Raw genomic sequence first — 20,480 nt, forward strand, 5'->3', positions numbered from 1 at the left:
CTAGATATGAATGAAGAAACAAGCGGCCTTGTTGTTCCTGGCAGCCCAGAACAAGAAGATATCCTTGACAAGATTTTTCTTTCTCCCTTTTTCTCTTTCTGTCTCTCTTTTTCCCTTCCTTTTTCAGTTTCTCTCTTCTCCATGCTTCTATGCATGCTTTGCACAAAGTACATATATTTAAGTAAGCAGAAAGTCAAAAAGGCATCATTAATAAAAATCAAATAGTAATTTTTAATCATTCTAAATAAAATTGAACCTAAGACAATGGTAAGTGGATGTATTTTATATGTGTGTGTGTGTGTGTGTGTGTATATATATATATATTTACATTTCCAAAGTCAATAGCCTATGAGAAATTTTTATTATTATCCTAAAGCAGTTTAATAAAAATGCCCTCAACTTATTTGTCACTTATGTTTTGTCAAATGGGTTTCTTATCTTTTATCTCAGTGCCTTCTACAACAGAATAAAACTGAAAGATGAGGGAAGGACTTCCTCATCTCACGGATAACAAATCCAAGGCCCAGAGAAATTCTTTTCTCCAAGTTGCAAAACTTTTCAGAAGTTAAGCCAGGCTTAACTAGCCAGCTTCTTGTCCTGGTTTCTTGTATCCATACTGGACTCTGTGGTTTATTCTGCCAACTATAGAACTGAGGAAAGATACTTTAAAACAGCTTCACATGTAATCTGTGATTAAAATGTGCAGCTCAGAGAGAGAAATCTAGGATACATTTAATTTAGTCCCACCTCTACCACTAACTGCTAATATGACCCTGAGCAAGTCACTGACATTTCTGGGTTTCAGTTTCTACATATAAAAATGAGACATCACAAAAATATAACTTTGTAGGGTGATGGATATTAACTGGACTTACTATGGTGATCATTTTTGCAATAAGTATAAATATCAAACCATGACATTGTACACCTATAAGTAATACAATGTTATGCCAAATATACCTCAATAAAAAAACTAATTAACAAAAACTCAGAAATTAAAAAATGTTGTAAAAATGTAACTACAAGTAAAAAGAAGTGCTAATTTAAAAAAAAAAAAACAAAAAAACCAGAGACTTTTTTGAAGTGAAGTTTCTTCCGAAGCCTTTGATAACCTGGGGAACTGACCAGTTGGTTCCAGAGTCAACTACAGAATCCTTAGTCTAGTTCTCAAGACAACAATCATTAGTTGTTCAAGTTTGATACTCAAGGTATAACTCATTTATCTTCCCTGGGTGAAGTCCCTGCTATTAAGGGTGGTCCAGAGCGACTTCACCTTCACTTTTCACTTTCATGCATTGGAGAAGGAAATGGCAACCCCATTGTTCTTGCCTGGAGAATCCCAGGGATGGGGGAGCCTGGTGGGCTGCCGTCTATGGGGTTGCACAGAGTTGAACACAACTGAAGTGACTTAGCAGCAGCAGCAGCAGAGATCAGCAGGTGTGGCATCAGCAGGACTCGGTTAGAAATGTAGAATCTGAAGCCTCACCCTAGACGTACTAAATAAGAATCTTCCCTTTAACCAGAAGCATGCATGCACGCGTGCTCAGTCACTTAGTTGCGTCTGACTCTCTGAGACACTGTGGACTATAGCCTACCAGGTTTCTCTGTTCATGGGATTCTCCAGGCCACAATACTGGAGTGAGTTGCCAACTTGCGCTCCAGGGAATCTTCCCAACCCAGGAATTGAACCAGCCATCTCTTATGTCTCCTGCGTTGTCAGGTAGGTTCTTTACCACTAGTGCCACCTTACGCACACTTGAGAAGCACTAGGTTAGATCATCTCTTAGATCCTTTAAAGTTCTAAATGTCAAAAACTGTAGGATTTTCCAAAACAAAAAAGGCAATTTTTCCATGAAGCTTGGGTGGTTCTCCAAATGTGTTAAAGGATGTTTCCATCCTCTGTACAGTAAACGGATGCAGGAGATAACTAGTCATGATTTTTGAGCTCCCCTTTAAGAATGTCCAATGAATCACAACCAAGGAACCAACTAAACCCTCAGGGGAAGACTGAACTGGAGATGAACCTGACATCCATCTCAGCCAGACATCCCTTGTACAACTGTGGTCTGAGGGCTTCTGAGCATTTAGCCAGTTACGTGGTGAATTACCCCAGTGAGAACTGACCAGTGCACCAGCCACCCTCACAACCCAATTCTTGTTAGAAGAATTGCTCTTAATATAACACCACCTTGTCAGACATCTCTGTTCCATTTTAACACCTGATGACCCTCAGCTCTGAGATCTGCAGATGAGGATAAACAATGAAAGTGACTGAACTTCACAAAACATTGGCTGCAGGTTAAATTGAGAAATGAAGATTATGAGTTTGGAAAAATAGGGAAGAACCTCAAGCTCAGCTGTCAATCTGGGATACTTGGCTAAAGAATAAAACCTCAGCTGGACTTGAAGTCATATACTGAAAATCCTCAAAAACAAAACAAACAGAAAGACATGGATTCAAATCCTAAATTTGCCACTTATGAGTTGTGTGCCTGAATATGTTACCTCTCTCTGGGCCTCACCTTTTGTCTAAAGTAGAATTTTAAAGGGTTATGAAATCCTGGTATATTAGCAAGCTTCAAACCCTTTATGAGAATCAGAATCATATAGGAAGCTGGCTACAATTTAAATTCTTGAAAGTGTTAAGTCACTCAGTCATGTCCAACTCTGTAACCCCATGGACAGTAGCCCTCCAGACTTCTCTGTCCATGGAATTCTCCAGGCAAGAATACTGGAGTGGGTTGCCATTCCCTTCTCCAGGGGATCTTCCTGACCCTAGGTCTCACACACTGCAGGCAGATTCTTACCATTTGAGCCACCATATGAGTTATGTGACTGAATATGTGACTTCTTTCTAGGCCTCCGCTTTTGTCTTTAGTAGGATTTTAGAGAATTACAAGAGTACCTAAGAGCACCTAGTATATAGCAAGCTTCAACTTTATGAGCATCAAAATCATCTGGGCAGCTGGCTACACTTTAAATTCTTAGGCTGCCAGAATTTCTGATTTAGTAATTCCAGCGATGGGGCTGGGAATCAGCACTTATTAGAGTCTTAGTGATTCCAATGTTGTGTGAAGTTTTTCCTGAACAGGCATCAGATAAGTCCCTATGGATAAGTCCCTATAAAACACTGCTATGGGGCAGTGGATAGTAAGGCATAATTGAAGTAGAGCACCTATAAGCTCTTGGTAAATGTCAACTTTGAGAAGACATTATTAGTAGTTCAGATGGGGGAATATTTTGCTCCAGGTAACACAGTAGGTAGGAGCAGGTAAAAAACTTTTTCCAATGGACCAGAATGATTTCCAGTTTATCAACTTTTCTCAGAGAGCTTAGTTGGAACAGTGTGAGAGACTGAGTAAGGATGTAGGTCAAACTATCATGAATTGTCAAATCAAGGAATGAAAAGCAGTGCTGTGCGATGGGCAGGTTATGCTAAAAAACTGGGGTCTTTGCTAGTAAATTGCTGTGTGTCCTTGGACTTGTCACTCCTCTCTGGTATCAGTTGTGTCATTTATAAAATACAAGGATCCTTCAATATTGTTTCAAGGGTTCAACTATTCTTGTTATACTGTAGCTGTAGAACCTGTGTGGGAGGAACAGCTCCTTGCTCCTTTTGAGATGGAATGCATCTTTCACTCTGCGAAGTTTTTCCTGAACAGGCATCAGAACATGACACCTCTCTCCTCTGAAATTTAGTGGGATGTACCATCTATGCCATGTTCTATTCATTCTGAAATTACCTTGTATGATTTGGAGAAATATTATACAAGCAGCAGACTCTCCCAGCAGACTAAGAGAGAGAATGGTGCTTGTGAGCCCTTTTATGGTTCACATCACATCACAGTTACTGCTATCTAACACTGACTCTCAGCCAGCCAAGCACTTTCCATGTACTTCCACAATCCTTAAAACTATCTTCTGAGGGTAGAACTGCCAACTCCAACTTACAGTTGAGGAAACTGAGGCTCAGACTGCTTTCCCTTGCTCACAGAGTTAGTAAGGGACAGTTCTGGGGCTTGAACTCAGAACTGTCTCAAATCCCAAATCAAGTATAAGTGACTAAGCTAGGTCTGCCCATGCTCTTCACTATTAGGCTACCCCCCAGGAGTAGAACCTGGCGAAATACTTGCTGAATGAGCAACACATTTGTGATGTTCTTCCCAAATCTGTGTTACTTATGAGCAACTGAAAGTTATCTTGCAGCTGCCTATAAGGACAGGAGCAGAGTGTAGCTGAAAGCCATGGCTTTGACTTCAGGGGACCAACATTTGAAAGTGCTGAACCAAAATCAATCCCATGGTCCTGGGCTGAGGATGGGCCAGGGAAATTTGCAATGCTCTAAAGCAGTATTCACTGATGAGGACTTCTTACTTCAGTGCACTCTCAGGGGTTGGCAGGCTTGGCCTCCACAACTCAGAGGTGCTTCCCTCCCTGTAGGGAGTCAAGGCAAGCATCCTGTGACTCATTGGAGAAAGCCAGCTATGGTGCCCTTGAAGCCAGTCCAGCTCCCAGACACTTTCGGCAGCAGAAGCTAGCGGAAATGTTGAGAGGCAAAGAGACAGCTTGTTTATTGCTGGGGGAGTTTTCAAAATGATGTCAGGGTCCATTTTGGTTATGTCTCCCCAGGTGCTCTTTGCCAAAATTAAACAAGCATCAAGCAATCCTGCAAACCTCTTCTCAGAAGAGGCTATAAAATATTCCTAATTTCTTTAGAAACACAGGGTTGCTGGAGGTACTGCAGTTTTTTTTTTCCTAACAAAATAATTTAATATTAATTGAGATATGGTTAATAAAAATTTAATGCCAGTGCTTGATACCCTAAGCTATCCATGGAACACTCACTTTTCTTTATCTTTCTCAACAGCTCATAATCTCTCCAAAGTTTTCTCAGTAATAGTTGTATTCATGGTACTAGGATTGTTATTTTATTTCCTAGAATCTGAGATTTCTATCAATTGAACATTTATTGATGGGTATTTATAAATCAGAAAAGAAATTAAATACCTATAGTATCATACCAACTAGGGGTGCTTTAATACGTGAATCTGCTTTAAAAACTGAAAACTAGTGCATGCTGCTCTGAAAAGACTTAATAACACTGCGAAGTGGGCTTGATTTCCAGCACTGATATAACAACAAGGTAACATAATAGTGTTCTATTTTCAAATTCTAGAATGGAACAGAGAACTCAAAGAGCTAAAATATTACTGTGTACTGTGAAAAGTTAAAGTGTTACACATGAACTTTTTATGCTATTGATTAAGTCTTGGTTGGTGGTGACCTGGGCATTCTGATAGAGTAAGTATTTTCCAAAATTTAATTCCTTGGGAATGATTCTCACTCTAGGAAATGCCTAATTGAAGGGAAATAAATTATAGTAAGCCTCTGCATCCTTGCAGGTCAGGAGATGACCAGGTTCACTGAGTCAGAGGGAATTCACAGGGAAACTCACCTTGCAGTAGCAAAGAACATGACAGGAAGACTCAAGGGGCTTTGGTCCTGGCAATTTTTCACTGATGATGACTTTCCAGGTGTGTCACATCTTCTCATCTACAGAATGGGGCTTATATCTAGCCGCTGTGCTTCTGCTGATTTTTGAGATAATTAAATGAAGTACCACAGGAAGCCCATTGAAAAAGTATAAATACTCCACTGGGGCACATAATCATCATCTAATGGACCTGCCTCATTGGTTATGTACTACTTTGTGAAAAAATGAAAGTGTTAGTTGCTTAGTTGTGTCTGACTCTTTGCGACCTCCTGTACTGAAGCCCACCAGGCTCCTCTGTCCATGGAATTCTCCAGGCCAGAATACAGGAGCGGGTTGCCATTCCCTTCTCCAGGTGATCCTCCCAACCCAGGGATCAAACCTGGGTTTCCTGCATTGCAGGAAGATTCTTTATCATGTGAACCACTTTCATTATTTAATTAACATCTTAATTAATTCAATATAAGAAATATACCTTTTTAGATGAATAATTTCTAGAACAGGAGCTGGATATAAAGTACTTTTAGTTGTTCTTAATCCAGGAAACTTATTTTATAATATTTCACCTTATAAACATTTTCCACATTGTTTTCAAAAGGAAACTTGTTTTAAAGACAATGGTTTTTAACCACAGAGCCTGATATGTACTCTGTGTAAGTATCTGTAAATTTTAAATTAGTAAGCAATTGCTTGTGGCAAAATAAATGATAATAGGTTTAACTGGAAGGCAGCTATGGAACTAATGAATTTCAGACCAGAATGTTCCGGAAACATTCTGAAACTATATGATTTTTAAGATGGAGGAGAACTTGGAGACCACACTCTTATTTTATAAGACTGGTGACTTCTCTGATACTACAAATACGGCTTCAGTGTCGGCGGGGAAACCTGAATACTGAGTTTCCTGAGGTTCAGTCCACTGCATGTTAGAAAATTACTGCTTTTTGATAGGGAGCTATATCTGCAGGAAGCCGTGAACATTGCTGCTACAGGTACATCCAAGCCTGGAAAAATATCTGAGGTCTCTAACTGTGTCACTGGAATCTTGAATTTCTGGTGACAGCATCGACAAGAAAACACGACAACATTGGCCTGGATGCTCCCAGAGCAATTACTATGCAGTGCAGGCCCTCCTCTTCTGGCCTTTCTTCTCTCTCTCTCTTTTCCTTTCTGACAGCAGTTGTCATTAGAATACAAGGAATAACCGTTAGAAATGAGCATGTGTTATTTATATGTAATTACCTTGAGTTAATCTGATTAAGTAATATATGAAGCATTGGGAAAAGCAGGAAATGTGTGTGGTGTGTGTGTATATGTATATATATATATCGATATGAAGGTATGCTTAGCTTGTCTGCATGTGAGAGAGAGAATATAATAAAGGATTATAAGAGATCATAGGATCATACTGGCAAATCAGAAAGAATATGTATACATACACATACATATACTTTCCTAAATTTTAAAAGTAATATATACTCATTGTAACAGTTTAAACAATATAGAAAGATATAAAGTGAAAAACAGAAGTATTCCTACTAGCCTATATCCTCCAAATGTAGCCACTACAAAAACAGAAAGCAAGACCAAAATAATGCAATAATGATTGTGTTACTCGTGTTGTACTTGGGAAATATATATATATATATATATATATATATATATATATATATATATATAGAGAGAGAGAGAGAGAGAGAGAGAGAGAGAGAGAGAGAGTTAACCATTGTCTTATAATACTAATAATATATTATTCAGGGTGGATTAAATGTAAAACTTGAAACAATCAATTAAGTATAAAAGAAAGCTTTTCAGAAAAATTTAGAAGGCCATATGTCTAATCTAGATTTTCAATGGGAATTTTTATCCATTCCAGGAAACTCAGAAGTTATAAAAGCATAATAGTTAAGCCATACAAAAAAAAACAAAAAAACATTATGGCATGAACGAGAGCTCGGGAAAAATATCTGCAATGTAACATACGAATAAATGGACAATTAATTATTATACTTAGAACTCTAGAAACTGAAAAGAAAGGAAAATAGATAAGAATAATCACAGATAATTCGCAGGGAAGCCAATTCAAATAGCATAAATATATGAAAATTTATTCAGTTGCTTAAGAAATATGAGAAATATAAGTTAAAATGAGATAAACCAATAATAAATTGCAAAGAGCAATCAAAAATCAAATTTCTGAAGGGCAAGTGAAAAAGAGGGTCTGTTCATATAGAAACACAAGGAAATGTAATAGATGTATAAAAATCACATCAAAACATTGTTTTTTTTCCCCTCGGGGAACAAGGGTGAGATTCAGATGGTTTTACTTTCTGTTTTTAGCTATTATGTAAATGAAAATAATCATGTACTTTAAAATATAATCAGAAAGAAGATTAAAAGTTTCATTGCAGAAAACGAAAGTTTACTTAATAAGAATGGTAAGAGAGAAAGAAAAGTATATATATTAAGTGTTTTCACAAGGTCAAAATATTATTAATTCTTTTCTAGATTCTGGATTTTCTGCGTTGCTTTATTTTGAACGTTTATTAAAATGTTTATATATGATTTTTACATTTTCCTCTTTAAAAACAAATAGATCTTAGATACAGCTACAATTTAGAGGAAGGGGTGGGTTAGTTAAATGGTACTATATTTAAACATCCCCCAATGATCATCAGTTGTCACTGCTATTTATTAAATAACTCAAATGTATCCAAGATGTGAAATGATACTATTATTAAGAACTTCATTATATTTCTAACTCATCTTCTTACTCTTTATTTAGACAGCACTGACTTAGTGCTATACTACGTTAATTACTGTGGTTTTTAAATTTATTTAAATTTCTAGTAGAGCTATTTTTCACTTTCCTGAGTCTTCCTATATATCTTTCTTTCAAACAAACTTTAGAATCACTGTTTCAAATTTCTAAAACAAACCATTAAGAAAACAAAACCCCAAAATGAAGCCCCTTGTGATTACACTACACTCAAAAGGGTATTTTAGAAAGAACCGATTCCTTTAAAATGCTACCTTAAAAAAATCAGTTATTTTTAAACAGTTTTCTTTCCTTAAATACATTTTTGGGAAAGGGTTCTGTTTTTCCTTTCCATTTATATTTTAAATTATTATTTACATACTCTTTATACAGAAAAGCTATGGAAATGTTTCTAACTTTTCGTATGATTTCTAAAGGTATTTCTCAGGTCTCTTGGATTTTGCTTGACTAATTGTTTTGTTTGTTTGTTTCTGCTAAGGGTAACATTATTTTTCCTTCTTTTCTGAATTTTTTTTCTCTCATGCAATTTCACTGGCTAATAATTTTGAAGAAGTTAAATAATGGTGGTGATGGTGAGATTTACTTCTTGTTTCTGCCTTTACTATCCCACCTTTAGACAAGAGGTAAGAGACAGAGCCTTTAGTTAAATAGATAGATAGCGAAACTATAGCAGGGAAGCAGTCATTACTCCCCAATTTCCTAAAGGATTCTATGTTTATAACCAGGAATGAATTGTTGTTGTTGTTTAGTCACTAAGTTGTGGCCAACTTTTGCAACCCTATGAAATGAGGCCGCCACAGGTCCCCAGTCCATGGAGCTCCCCAGGCAAGAATATTGGAGTGGGTTGCTAGTTCCTCCTCCAACTAAGAATGAATACTGACTTCAATAGATACCTTTGAAAACCTTTTTGGTGTCTTTTGAGAAATCTGTATGCAGGTCAGGAAGCAACAGTTAGAACTGGACATGGAACAACAGACTGGTTCCAAATAGGAAAAGGAGTATGTCAAGGCTGTATATTGTCACCCTGCTTATTTAACTTCTATGCAGAGTACATCATGAGAAACGCTGGACTGGAAGAAACACAAGCTAGAATCACGATTGCCGGGAGAAATATCAATAACCTCAGATATGCAGATGACACCACTCCTATGGCAGAAAGTGAAGAGGAACTAAAAAGCCTCTTGATGAAAGTGAAAGAGGAGAGTGAAAAAGCTGGCTTAAAGCTCAACATTCAGAAAACAAAAGATCAAGGCATCTGGTCCCATCACTTCATAGGAAATAGATGGGGAAACAGTGGAAACAGTGTCAGACTTTATTTTTGGGGGGCTCCAAAATCACTGCAGATAGTTACTGCAGTCATGAAATTAAAAGACGCTTACTCCTTGGAAGAAAAGTTATGACCAACCTAGACAGCATATTCAAAAGCAGAGACATTACTTTGCTGACTAAGGTCCGTCTAATCAAGGCTATGGTTTTTCCAGTAGTCATGAATGGATGTGAGAGTTGGACTGTGAAGAAGGCTGAGCGCCGAAGAATTGATGCTTTTGAACTGTGGTGTTGGAGAAGACTCCTGAGAGTCCCTTGGACTGCAAGGAGATCCAAGCAGTCCATTCTGAAGGAGATCAGCCCTGGGATTTCTTTGGAAGGAATGATGCTAAAGCTGAAACTCCAGTACTTTGGACACCTCATGTGAAGAGTTGACTCACTGGAAACGACTCTGATGCTGGGAGGGATTGGGGGCAGGAGGAGAAGGGGACGACCGAGGATGAGATGGCTGGATGGCATCACGGACTCGATGGACGCGAGTCTGAGTGAACTCCGGAAGTTGGTGATGGACAGGGAGGCCTGGCGTGCTGCGATTCATGGGGTCGCAAAGAGTCGGACACTGAGCGACTGACTGAACTGAAAAGGATAAAACTCTTGTCACCTCTTCAACTTATTAATATGGTAAATACATTTTTATTTTGAAGTGACACTATGTGGTTATTTTGTAGCTTGCTTTTTGTATTCTCTGGATTCAATGTGAAAAGTTAATTTAAGAATTATTATTTTCCCCCACTGATGTTCATTAGTGAAGTGGATGCATAGTTGCCTTTATGTACTTTTATTCTTTTTTATATAGGTTTTGGCATCTTATTGATGTTATACCACTCTCTAAATCATTTGCAAGTTTTCATTTTTTTTTTCTGCTAGGATCTGCTAGAGTTTAATACCCACAGAGGTATTTCCTTTTTAAAATTTGACAGGACTTATTGATGAAACTTTCTAGAACAGTTGACCTTTTGCAGTATGAGTTAAATTTTTCTGTCCATTATCTTAGCTTTATCTTTGGTAATTAATCTGTTTTTATCTTCTCTTTCTCCTAGGCTCAGTTTTGATCATTTATAATTTCTAATAACATCATACATTTTAACCATATTTCCTAACATTCACATAATTTTCTTTTAATTGCATCTTTTTATATGACTGTCATGCTTTTAAAAAATGTCTATTGTGGTATATCTATATTGGCTCCCTCTTTGCTTCTTTAATAAGCTCTTCCTTGGTCAATTATTTCCTGATTGCACTTAACTTTTTAAATAGTAACTGACTTACTTGTAAATTATTTATTTTTCTAATTTGCTAATTTATAATACATCTTAATTATTTCCTTCTTCTTTAAGCTACTTCGTTGATCTTTTAACTTCTTGAATTATATAAGTCTACTTTCTAAAATTAGTTACTAGAGATTTATTTGAAACTACAACTTTCTGACTATTAACTATTTTAGCCACATCTGTTGGAATTCACTCTGTAGTATTTTAAGCTGCCATTATTTTCCAAATGTTCTGCAAATTAATTTTTATTGTGTCTTTGATACATGAAAGTGAAAGTCGCTCAGTCATGTCCGACTCTTTGCAACCCCATGGACTGTAGCCCATGGAATGCTCCAGACCAGAATACTGGAGTGGGTAGCCTTTTCCTCAGCTGTACAAAAATGAGTTTATACAACTAATTAATTTTATCAAATATACTACTTAGGTAATGTTTCTGTCATTTTTCTCTCTTTACTTTCAATCATTTAAATTTATTTGGATGCTATTTCAATTTTAGTTTTACGAATTATATATGAATTATAAATCAATGCTTATATCTTTGCTTTGGATTGCAACTATTATAAGATACTTCTCAATCAATTTTAACTTCAATTCATCCTTATATAGTAACAATACTCAACCTTCATTTTTTTTAGATTTATATTTACCTCATTTGTTTTTGTCTGAGTTTACTTATAATATTTCTCCATAAATAGTTTCTTATCGGGTTTAATTCTTGATTTAAGAATCTTATTCTTTTGATATGTGGGTTGATATATGTTCTAGTTATAATAGTTAAGACAATGGTCTTAATTCTATCATCTTAATCTCTGCTCTACATTTTTTTTAAGTTGCCCTTATCCTTATTCCAATGTCTGGCTTTACATACATTATCTGTTATCTTTTTTTCAGTGAAATATAGTTGACATGTGTATGCTCAATCGCTCAGTTGTGTCTGACTCTTTGTGACCCCATGGACTGTAGCCTGCCAGGCTCCTCTGTCCATGGGATTATCCCACAGGGCATACTGGAGTAGGTTGCCATTTCCTCCTTCAGGGGATCTTCCCAACCCAGGGACTGAACTTGTATCTCTTGTGTCTCCTACTTTGCCAGGCAGATTCTCTACCCCTGCACCACCTGCATAAAGCTTTGTTAGTTCCGGATGCACTACATAATAATTTGATGTCTGATGCCATTATGAAATTATCACCACAATAAGGCTAGTAACCATCTGCCCCTACAAAGGTATTGCAGTATCGCTGACCAATATCCTTTATGATGTCTGTACCTTCCTACCTATTTATTATATAAATCAAAGTCTGTACCTCTTAATCCTCTTCAGCTATTCTGCCCATAGAGTATAGACACCCCTTCCCCTCTGACAAATAGCTGTTTAATCTTATATTTATGGGTCTATTTTCATATAATTTGTTCATTTGTTTTTTGAATTCCACAAGTAAGATCATGTGGTATTTGTTTTTATCTGTCAGACTCATTTTACTTAGCACAATGCCCTTTAGATCCATTCATGTTGTCATAAATGACAATATTTCATTTTTCATGGATCAGCAATATTCTACTCTATGCACCACGTCTTCTTTTTCTATTTGTCTATTGATGGGCACTTAGGTTGACTTCATATTTAACTAGAAAGTAATGTTGCTCTGCATCTCTCTTTTGTTTATTTCTACCTGATCTTCAAAGGTTTTATAAGATGAATTGTCAGTTCTTGATTCTTCTGCATCCATAATGGCTCAGATTTCATGCTTTAGTGTAACACCGAAAGTTATTAGAAATGGAAAGGTCAATTCCTCAGCATTCTTACTCAACATTTTGACTTATGTTTCAGGGGGAAGTTAGTTTTTAACCAAACATCTCAGATGACCCTAAGGTAGTGTATGGTAGACCCTTTAAAAAACATAGTTGTGTAAGTTATCTATGTTAATTTAAAAGATATTCTTAACCTTCAATTCCTTGATTCATAAACTATAAGAATAAAATGCAAATTAAATGCAATATTCATATTGCTATGAATTAGAAAACAAATATTCTCTCCATCATCATCACACCTATCCTGTTTTATATTTTTAATATATTTTCTGTATTTAATTTTTAAAAAATATTTCAGTTATCTTTTATTTCTAACTTAAATTTTGGAGTCATATAGTTTTAGCTCTACATGCTTTCTTCAGTTCTACACACTAGCATATACTCACTTTTTCTGTTCTAAAGTTCTTTATTTTGACTACCTTCTGTTGGGAGCCAGAGTTTTAAAAGTAAGCCGTAATATTTTTCTTTGGTTGTTCCCTTAGATTTTGCATACTAAGGATAGATTGCCCTTCTTTTGCCTTGAAATAATACCAATAATGAAAGTGAAAGTCGCTCAGTCGTGTCCAACTCCTTGCGACACCATGGACTTTACAGTCCATGGAATTCTCGGTTATATTTTCTCCCCCACAGAACTCTAACATTTTTTTCCATTGTCTTATAAAATTTAATATTGCTCTAGAGTAGTTTCAGATTTATTTTCCCTTCCTCATAGGTCATTCACTTTTTCTGATTGAAAGTTTAAGTAATTTTAAAGGAATATAATAAAGTGGCAATGGTTTTATATAATTTTTATCCTGGAACTCAGTATATCCTTTAAGCCTAATGATTAATTTCATGACTGGTATGTATAAACATAATGTGTAGCCTAGTATTTAGAACATATCCTTTGGTCATATTTTCTGTTCAACTGTTTCTTAGTCATCCAACCTTAAGAAGATTAATTACACTCTCCAGACCTCTCTTCACCATCTATAAGATTACAACTACTGCAACATAGAGTAATAATGACTTATGTCATGACAAGATATGTAGAGTGGCTAAGCAGACACATGGCATTCAAGAAATATTAATCACCATTGCAATCAGTTAATGATGTCAGATTTAAATATTTTTTTGTTTCATTCTATATTTCACAAAAACTACAGTTCTGTATGCTTACTCTGCTGTACCTGTCCTTTATATTTATTGTTTTCTCTAAGTGGTTTTTATCTGTATTTCTCTTTTTTTTTCTGTATTTGACATGGTTTTCTACAGCCTGAACTTTGTGGTATTTCCTGGATTTTTTTTTTGCCATATTGATTTTCTTTCTTAGAATTTTAGATTTAATTAGTGTCTAAGAAAATTGTTTATACTTGGCCTTTTATTTCATATTCTCTTTCAATTTTTCCAAGAAAAACACTTTTAAATTAAAGTTTTAATATATCCTGAAGTATTTTTACCAATAAAGAGTCCTTATCTTTTGCATGCTGAGTTCCTCTGTCTCCATCAGTAAGTGAGAGACAGAGAAAGAGAGACAAAGGGAGAGAAATATGTCATCTGAGAGCTTTCCTGTATAGCTGCCATGCTGCTTCTTTGTTTAGGTGCTTTATTTTGAGACAGCCTTTTTCTATAGGGTTTTCCTACTATTGGCCCTCCTTATGCATTTCTGTCTCTCTGCAGAGTTTCAGTTTTAGTTGGATGCTGATTATTTTACTTTTCCATTGGCATTTTATCCTCTATGGCTTTTGGACACAGAAAACTGCACAAAGGTTTTGGATTCTTATATCTCAACTTCTCTAACACTTTTTACAACAGAAAACAGACATCAGTTTTCTATTTTTTCATCATTTTAAGGGCTGGGTGGTGTGTGTGTGTGTGCGCACATGTGTGTACCGCCACACTCTCATAGTAGATATGGAAATCACAGTAGAACGTTTCTAGGGAACAATTTGCAATATGCATCATTTTAAGGCATATGGTTTTCGACTCAGAAATTTCACTTTAAGAAATGTATTAGAAATCAATGGTGTACAAACATGTCAGTAATGGAACACTTATTTTAGTTGTTTATAATTGAAAACTACTTAGAAACCATGCACTTCTAACAAGAGGTAATCGTTGTATAAATCATGGTACATTCAAGGAAATATTTTGTGGTTATTAGAAATGCTGTATACTAAAAGACACAAAAAAGGTAAGTAGAAAATAGCATACATTCAATAGTAGAGCATAATTATTTATATAAAAGTATGTCACTAAATGAAAAAAGGGCAATGTTAACAATGTGTCAACACTGGTGGTTTTCATAGCCTTCTGCACATTTTTTTAAAAAAGCATGACCATGAATTAGTTTTATAATCATAAAAACAGTAATAGATCTAACAAAATAAAAATTAGGAAAGATATACACTGCTCCCATCTCCAGAACAGTGACTATTTATAGAGTGCTCTATGTCTGGTACTGTATAAGACCTTAGCAAATTATCCTCTCAGTGGCCCCATGAAGCAAAAGTTAGTGTTTCAGCTTTCAGCTGAGGAAGTTGAGGGATGGAAAGGTTAAACAAGTGTAATATTACTCAGCTCATAAAACACCATGCCTGACAGTGAACCCAGTTCCGTCTAACAGCTATCATCATCCAGGTGCACCCTCCTAACTCTGGGGATTGTCAAATACATTTTAACACTTTTTCAGGTTATAGGTTTAATAGCTCAATATCTAAACTGTTGAATATTGACCCTTATTTCATACTCTAAACATGAACTTAAAAGAGAATTCAAAGGACAGAGTAAACACATACCCAACAAAGAAAACCGTAAGTGCAGAAGACATTAAGATTCATGTTTCAATGTAAATCATTCCCTTTAACATACTGTTTCATGAATTAGAAAGAGTCCTTGACAAATGAGGGTCCACACCATGGCATCAGAGAGTATCATTAACTCTTCCAAGCCATCAGTTGAAAAGAGTACCAAAGAGGCAAATTTTCCTTCAAATATTCTCATAATCTGAGGAGTTTCCGGAATTTTCACGTAGCTTCAACCCAGTTTAAATCAAAGACCAATCATGCAGTATACTCTGATTCTGATTTTGAAAAGTACAATATTTTCCAACCATTTTCATTATAAGCCCAAACTCCGTCAGACATGTTTCTACATGATTAGCACTCTACCTAGAATACTGCCCAATAAAATCAGTTCTCTTCCACTTCCACAATAGTGGCTTCTGTTAAAGACAAGAACAGCAGCAACACCACAGCCCAAGGGAGCAGGTATAGTAGGGGATTCGAACTAAAATAGTTGCGCAATGAGGTTTCAAACATCTCTTCTTCTGGAATCTACCTGATACCCTTTATCAGACTCTTTGCTATGTATAACACACCATGTAACAATGTTTAAAAAGCAACTTAGAATAGCAAAGCAAACTAGCAATTTAAGAGGTTAACCATACCTGTCTCCCACCAGAGGGGCAGTAACAATGAGGAATCAAGGAATTTGGGGTTAGAGCCACAAAACTAAGGAAGAACATGATACTTCAAGATATAGTAATGACAACTCATCTGGCATCAAGTCCTCATAGGAAAGATTCACAGATTCAGTATCATTTGTTGCCTCATCGAGAAATAGAAGAAAACTGAGAGGCACATAGGGGATGATAACGGAATGGAGTCACATGGAATGGTGACTATATCATCTCCCTTATTAAGACGTGTAAGCATGTCAGGATTCAGAAACCAAACTCCAAGTTTTAGCCCTCAGTGGACTTTCTTTGGATTTCATTTAAGTCAAGAGCATTGACAAAAAACAATCTCAATTACTGCCTCTTTTCTATCATTATAGCAACACTGGACCTGCTGAGATAATACTTATTTGTAAAATATAAATAATAATAAAGAAATAAGGACTTGATGCAAACATAACATTCTCAGACACAAATGAATAATCTAGGACAGAAAAATATAGGTTCCTGAATTCTGAGCCAACCTAGGGAAGGACTACAATTTTCCACCTATTCCAACAACCAGGAGAAACACAAGAAAACTAAGAGAGGCCGGGGCGTATAATGACACTCCATGTTCTCAATACAAATGAAAAGGAGCTCTCAAAACATGATCCATCTGCTTTCTTTCTTTAGCACAGCAATAATGACTGAATGGAACACTGAAGTTTAGATTCATCATAACTACATTAAAAAACAAAAACCCAAGAAAATCCCATTAGGGTCCCATGAAAACGTTTAACACATCCCCACGTCTCTATGGATACAAGTCCATAGGTTATCTGTAAAAACTCCCATACATTATTTTAACGGGAACAGCTAAACAAATTGGCTCCAACAGAAATACAAATAAATGGATTAAAAACTGGCTATCTAACCGTATAGAGAGAGAAATCGTAATTGGTAGTCCGTCTAGTTGGGGAGAGGTTTCCAGTTGGGTCCCACAAGGATCGATATTGGGTCCCATTTTGTTTAATATCTTTATAAAAAATCTGGAAGACAAAGTAGAGAATGTGCTAATTAAGTCGACTGATGCCACTCGATTAGGGTTGATGGTTAAAGTAAATTGGATATAGATAAATGCTACTGGCCTTTAGAAAGACCGATGTTAACAGAAACTAGGATTTCTAAATAGTTAACTCTTTTTAATGTATCACTTAAAAATCTAATTCCAAACATTATAAATAAATAAATTTAAAAGATCTTAGGTTCCATGAAAAAGATAGCTTAGAGACTCATAAAACCCATGAATGCAGAATGAAGGATGTCCCCCCAGTAGAGATATTCTCAGCACAGCTTTATTTGGAAAACTGGTAGCTGTGGGTCTCTCAATACAATAAGGATACTGCAGGCAATTCACATATCCAAGAATAATGGTACCGAAAAGATGAAGTAACTAAATTCTCAAAAAAATATATATCTAGTTATTGGCAGAAAAATAAACAAGAAAACAATATAAAGCTGAAAAGAAAAAAAGAGCTAAAACTTCAAGGCGTAAACAAGAGAAGTGGGTGAAATTATCAACAGAAAATTCTATAAGCACACACACACAGACAGACACAAAATAGAAGAATGCAAGGTGTAACAGGAGGACCTTTCTAACATATGGAAAAGAGACTGCATTTTTTGTAACTACTTCTAAAGATGCTTGGGAAAAATATTCAGTAGAACTCTTACTAGTTTGAGGTTTGTTTTTAAAAATCTTGGTATTTTACAATTTAATCTGTCACATAGAGACAACTGTGAAAGTAATAGTGATTTTCAGTTATGGATTCTTGTATATAGACAGACAGGTTTATTTTAGGTTATGTTAATTGAACTGAAAATACGGATAATGTGGAATTGACTTTTTAATTTTATTGGATAAGGACTGCAAAACCTAGATGGCCTCAGAAATCTTGTTAACTCTGCTATGCTATCTTGGATATTCCATTTTCCTTAAGAGCCTTAGTTTTTGCATCAGTTTAAACACAAGGCTAAAGACTGTTCTAAGAGCTGCAGATACTCTTGTTAAAATAAGACCTTACAGGAAGCTTATACAGAGATTAGAAAACTGGAGTACACTTTTGAGCAACAGTTAGTGGGCTCCCACCTGGCTGCTGCTGTGGCTAAGTCGCGTCAGTCGTGTCCGACTCTGTGCGACCCCATAGACAGCAGCCCACCAGGCTCCTCAGTCCCTGGGATTCTCCAAGCAAGAACACTGGAGTGGGTTGCCATTTCCTTCTCCAATGTGTTAAAGTGAAGTCGCTCAGTCATGTCCGACTCTTAGCGACCCCATGGACTGCAGCCTACCAGGCTCCTCTGTCCATGGATTTTCCAGGCAACAGTACTGGAGTGGGGTGCCATTGCTTTCTCCCACCTGGCTAGGCTTCCCATTTTCATCCCCCTCTGACCTCAGGACACAGAATAGTTTAAAAATCACTTTAGATTATCTGACATGCTGCCTCTGTCTCTTAAAAAAACTATCAACAGAACCTATAAAAGCGAATCCTTCTCTTCATGACTGATTTCTCCAGAGCATCCAACAATACTTAGTTGATTATATGTGCCTGAGCTTTAAAAAAAAAATGACTGTAGAATTACAGTTGAAAAGAAGGAACATTCTTGATAAGAATGAAAGTAGCATTATTCATAATGCCGACAAGAAAGACAGCATCGTGCAATCAGAGTCCTCTGTGGGTCTCCTCTAACCTTCCATGCTGGGCTAAGGAAAAAAAAAGGAGTCTGGTATTAGATAGTTACCTTTTAAAATCTAATCAAATGGCTGTAAGTATTCTGGCCTAAGAAATAACTGATACAGTTTTCGGTTGGTCTGTTACAGATTTTATAGCTAGTATCTGTTGAAAAATGATTTCTTTGCTTTGACTTTAAAATTTCCAATGTGAAACATTCCTCTGTAGATGATACTCTTGTTTTAGAGATGGGATTGCATCCTACATATCAGAGCATGTAAAATGTACAGGCAAGTACCACCAATAGGACTGGAGACTGAAAATTTTATTATTAAAAGTAATTATGCTTATAATTTTATTAATATTCATCAGTTACCTAGTGCCAATCATATTCTGGGAACTATGCTATTTTCTCTACATTTTATCATAACTTCATAATAACTGCTGAAAAAGGACTTAACTCCATTTTACAGATCAGGAAACTGAAGGCTCAGAGAGGGGTTTTTTTGGCCTATTATCACACAACTATTAAATGGTAAATGTAAAATCTGACTCCAAAATATCTGTTCAGAACTTTGCGCTAAATGGTAACTCCTGAAACCATGATGTTATGCATGCTAAATGAGAAAACAGAGAAACAACTCATACAATTATGCTAAAGAGTTTTAAGAACAGGACAAGTATCTTATATTTTTCTCAAGTTGGAAACCAGAGGATTGGACTAGCACAGGGTTTTTTTAACCTCAGAAGGATTGACATTTTGGGTTGGATAATTGTCATGTGGAGGCTGTCCCATGCACTATTTGATGTTCAGCAGCACGCCTGGCCTCTGTCCACTAGATACCAGTGAAAATCCCCTCCTCCTGGTTCTGACCATTGAAAACCTCTACAGACATTTTCAATGCTCTTCCAGGGGCAAAACTGCCTGTGATTTGAGAACCACTGTGCTAGAAGAACTCTGATATCTTTTTTGTTCTTTCACATTCTATGCTCTGAACTGCAAATCCAACATTAACCAAGAGGATGGGTTCTGCATCATTATGGGGTACCTGCCTATTGAACCATTCCCTACCTCCATCTTGTACACTGAATTTAAAACTGTCTGAAGCTCTCCAGGTTCAGTTTGCAACAAAACTGCCACTCTCTGGTACTTAAATGTATCATTTATATGCAAATTGATAAGTAAAAAATAGGGTCGATGAAAGTAAAAAGAGATAAGATGTAATCTTAAGTTAGCTTTGCATTAGGCAATTGATTGAGTCTCATTTCAAACTGCAGTCCTATAAGATAGTTTTATTTATTTATTCATTTTCTCTTCTTTACTAAAGCTACTCTTATCAGGAAAATCATAAAATGGATTTAAAAAGCATTCTCTCATTTGATAGCCTGAGAGGGCCATAATGCTACCTTGGAATCTATTAACAGATCCCAATAACTGAAACCCAGAGCATTTAAAAGGGATTGACAACTTCCTAGACCCTGTGGTTCACTGACTTATAAGGGCCATACTTAAAATTTTCATTATTATGAACATCATCTCCTGGGAAAGGAATGCCTTTGATTTAGAGAATAGTCCAAAATCAAATATCAGACCTATGGATATATGGAAAACATCAGTGAGTCAGAAATTTTCATTGGCTTTGCTCCAAATAAAATT

At 36.2% G+C, this 20,480-nt stretch overlaps 1 protein-coding gene across 2 annotated transcripts in view; it reads right to left on the reverse strand.

The window, feature by feature from the left end:
• GABRB2 (gamma-aminobutyric acid type A receptor subunit beta2) overlaps positions 1–20,480 on the reverse strand; it is a 309,981-nt gene that overhangs the window by 23,435 nt on the left and 266,066 nt on the right. Inside the window, exon 10 of one of the 2 annotated variants that reach the window (XM_069592542.1) lies at positions 17,030–17,143. The exons of the other annotated variant lie outside the window; for it this stretch is intronic. Within the exon in view, the coding sequence (XP_069448643.1) occupies positions 17,030–17,143 (114 nt within the window). The remainder of the gene's footprint in view (positions 1–17,029; positions 17,144–20,480) is intronic. 2 annotated transcript variants of the gene reach the window in all.

Source organism: Ovis canadensis, chromosome 5, assembly GCF_042477335.2.
Source record: "Ovis canadensis isolate MfBH-ARS-UI-01 breed Bighorn chromosome 5, ARS-UI_OviCan_v2, whole genome shotgun sequence".
Taxonomy (NCBI): Eukaryota; Metazoa; Chordata; class Mammalia; order Artiodactyla; family Bovidae; genus Ovis; species Ovis canadensis.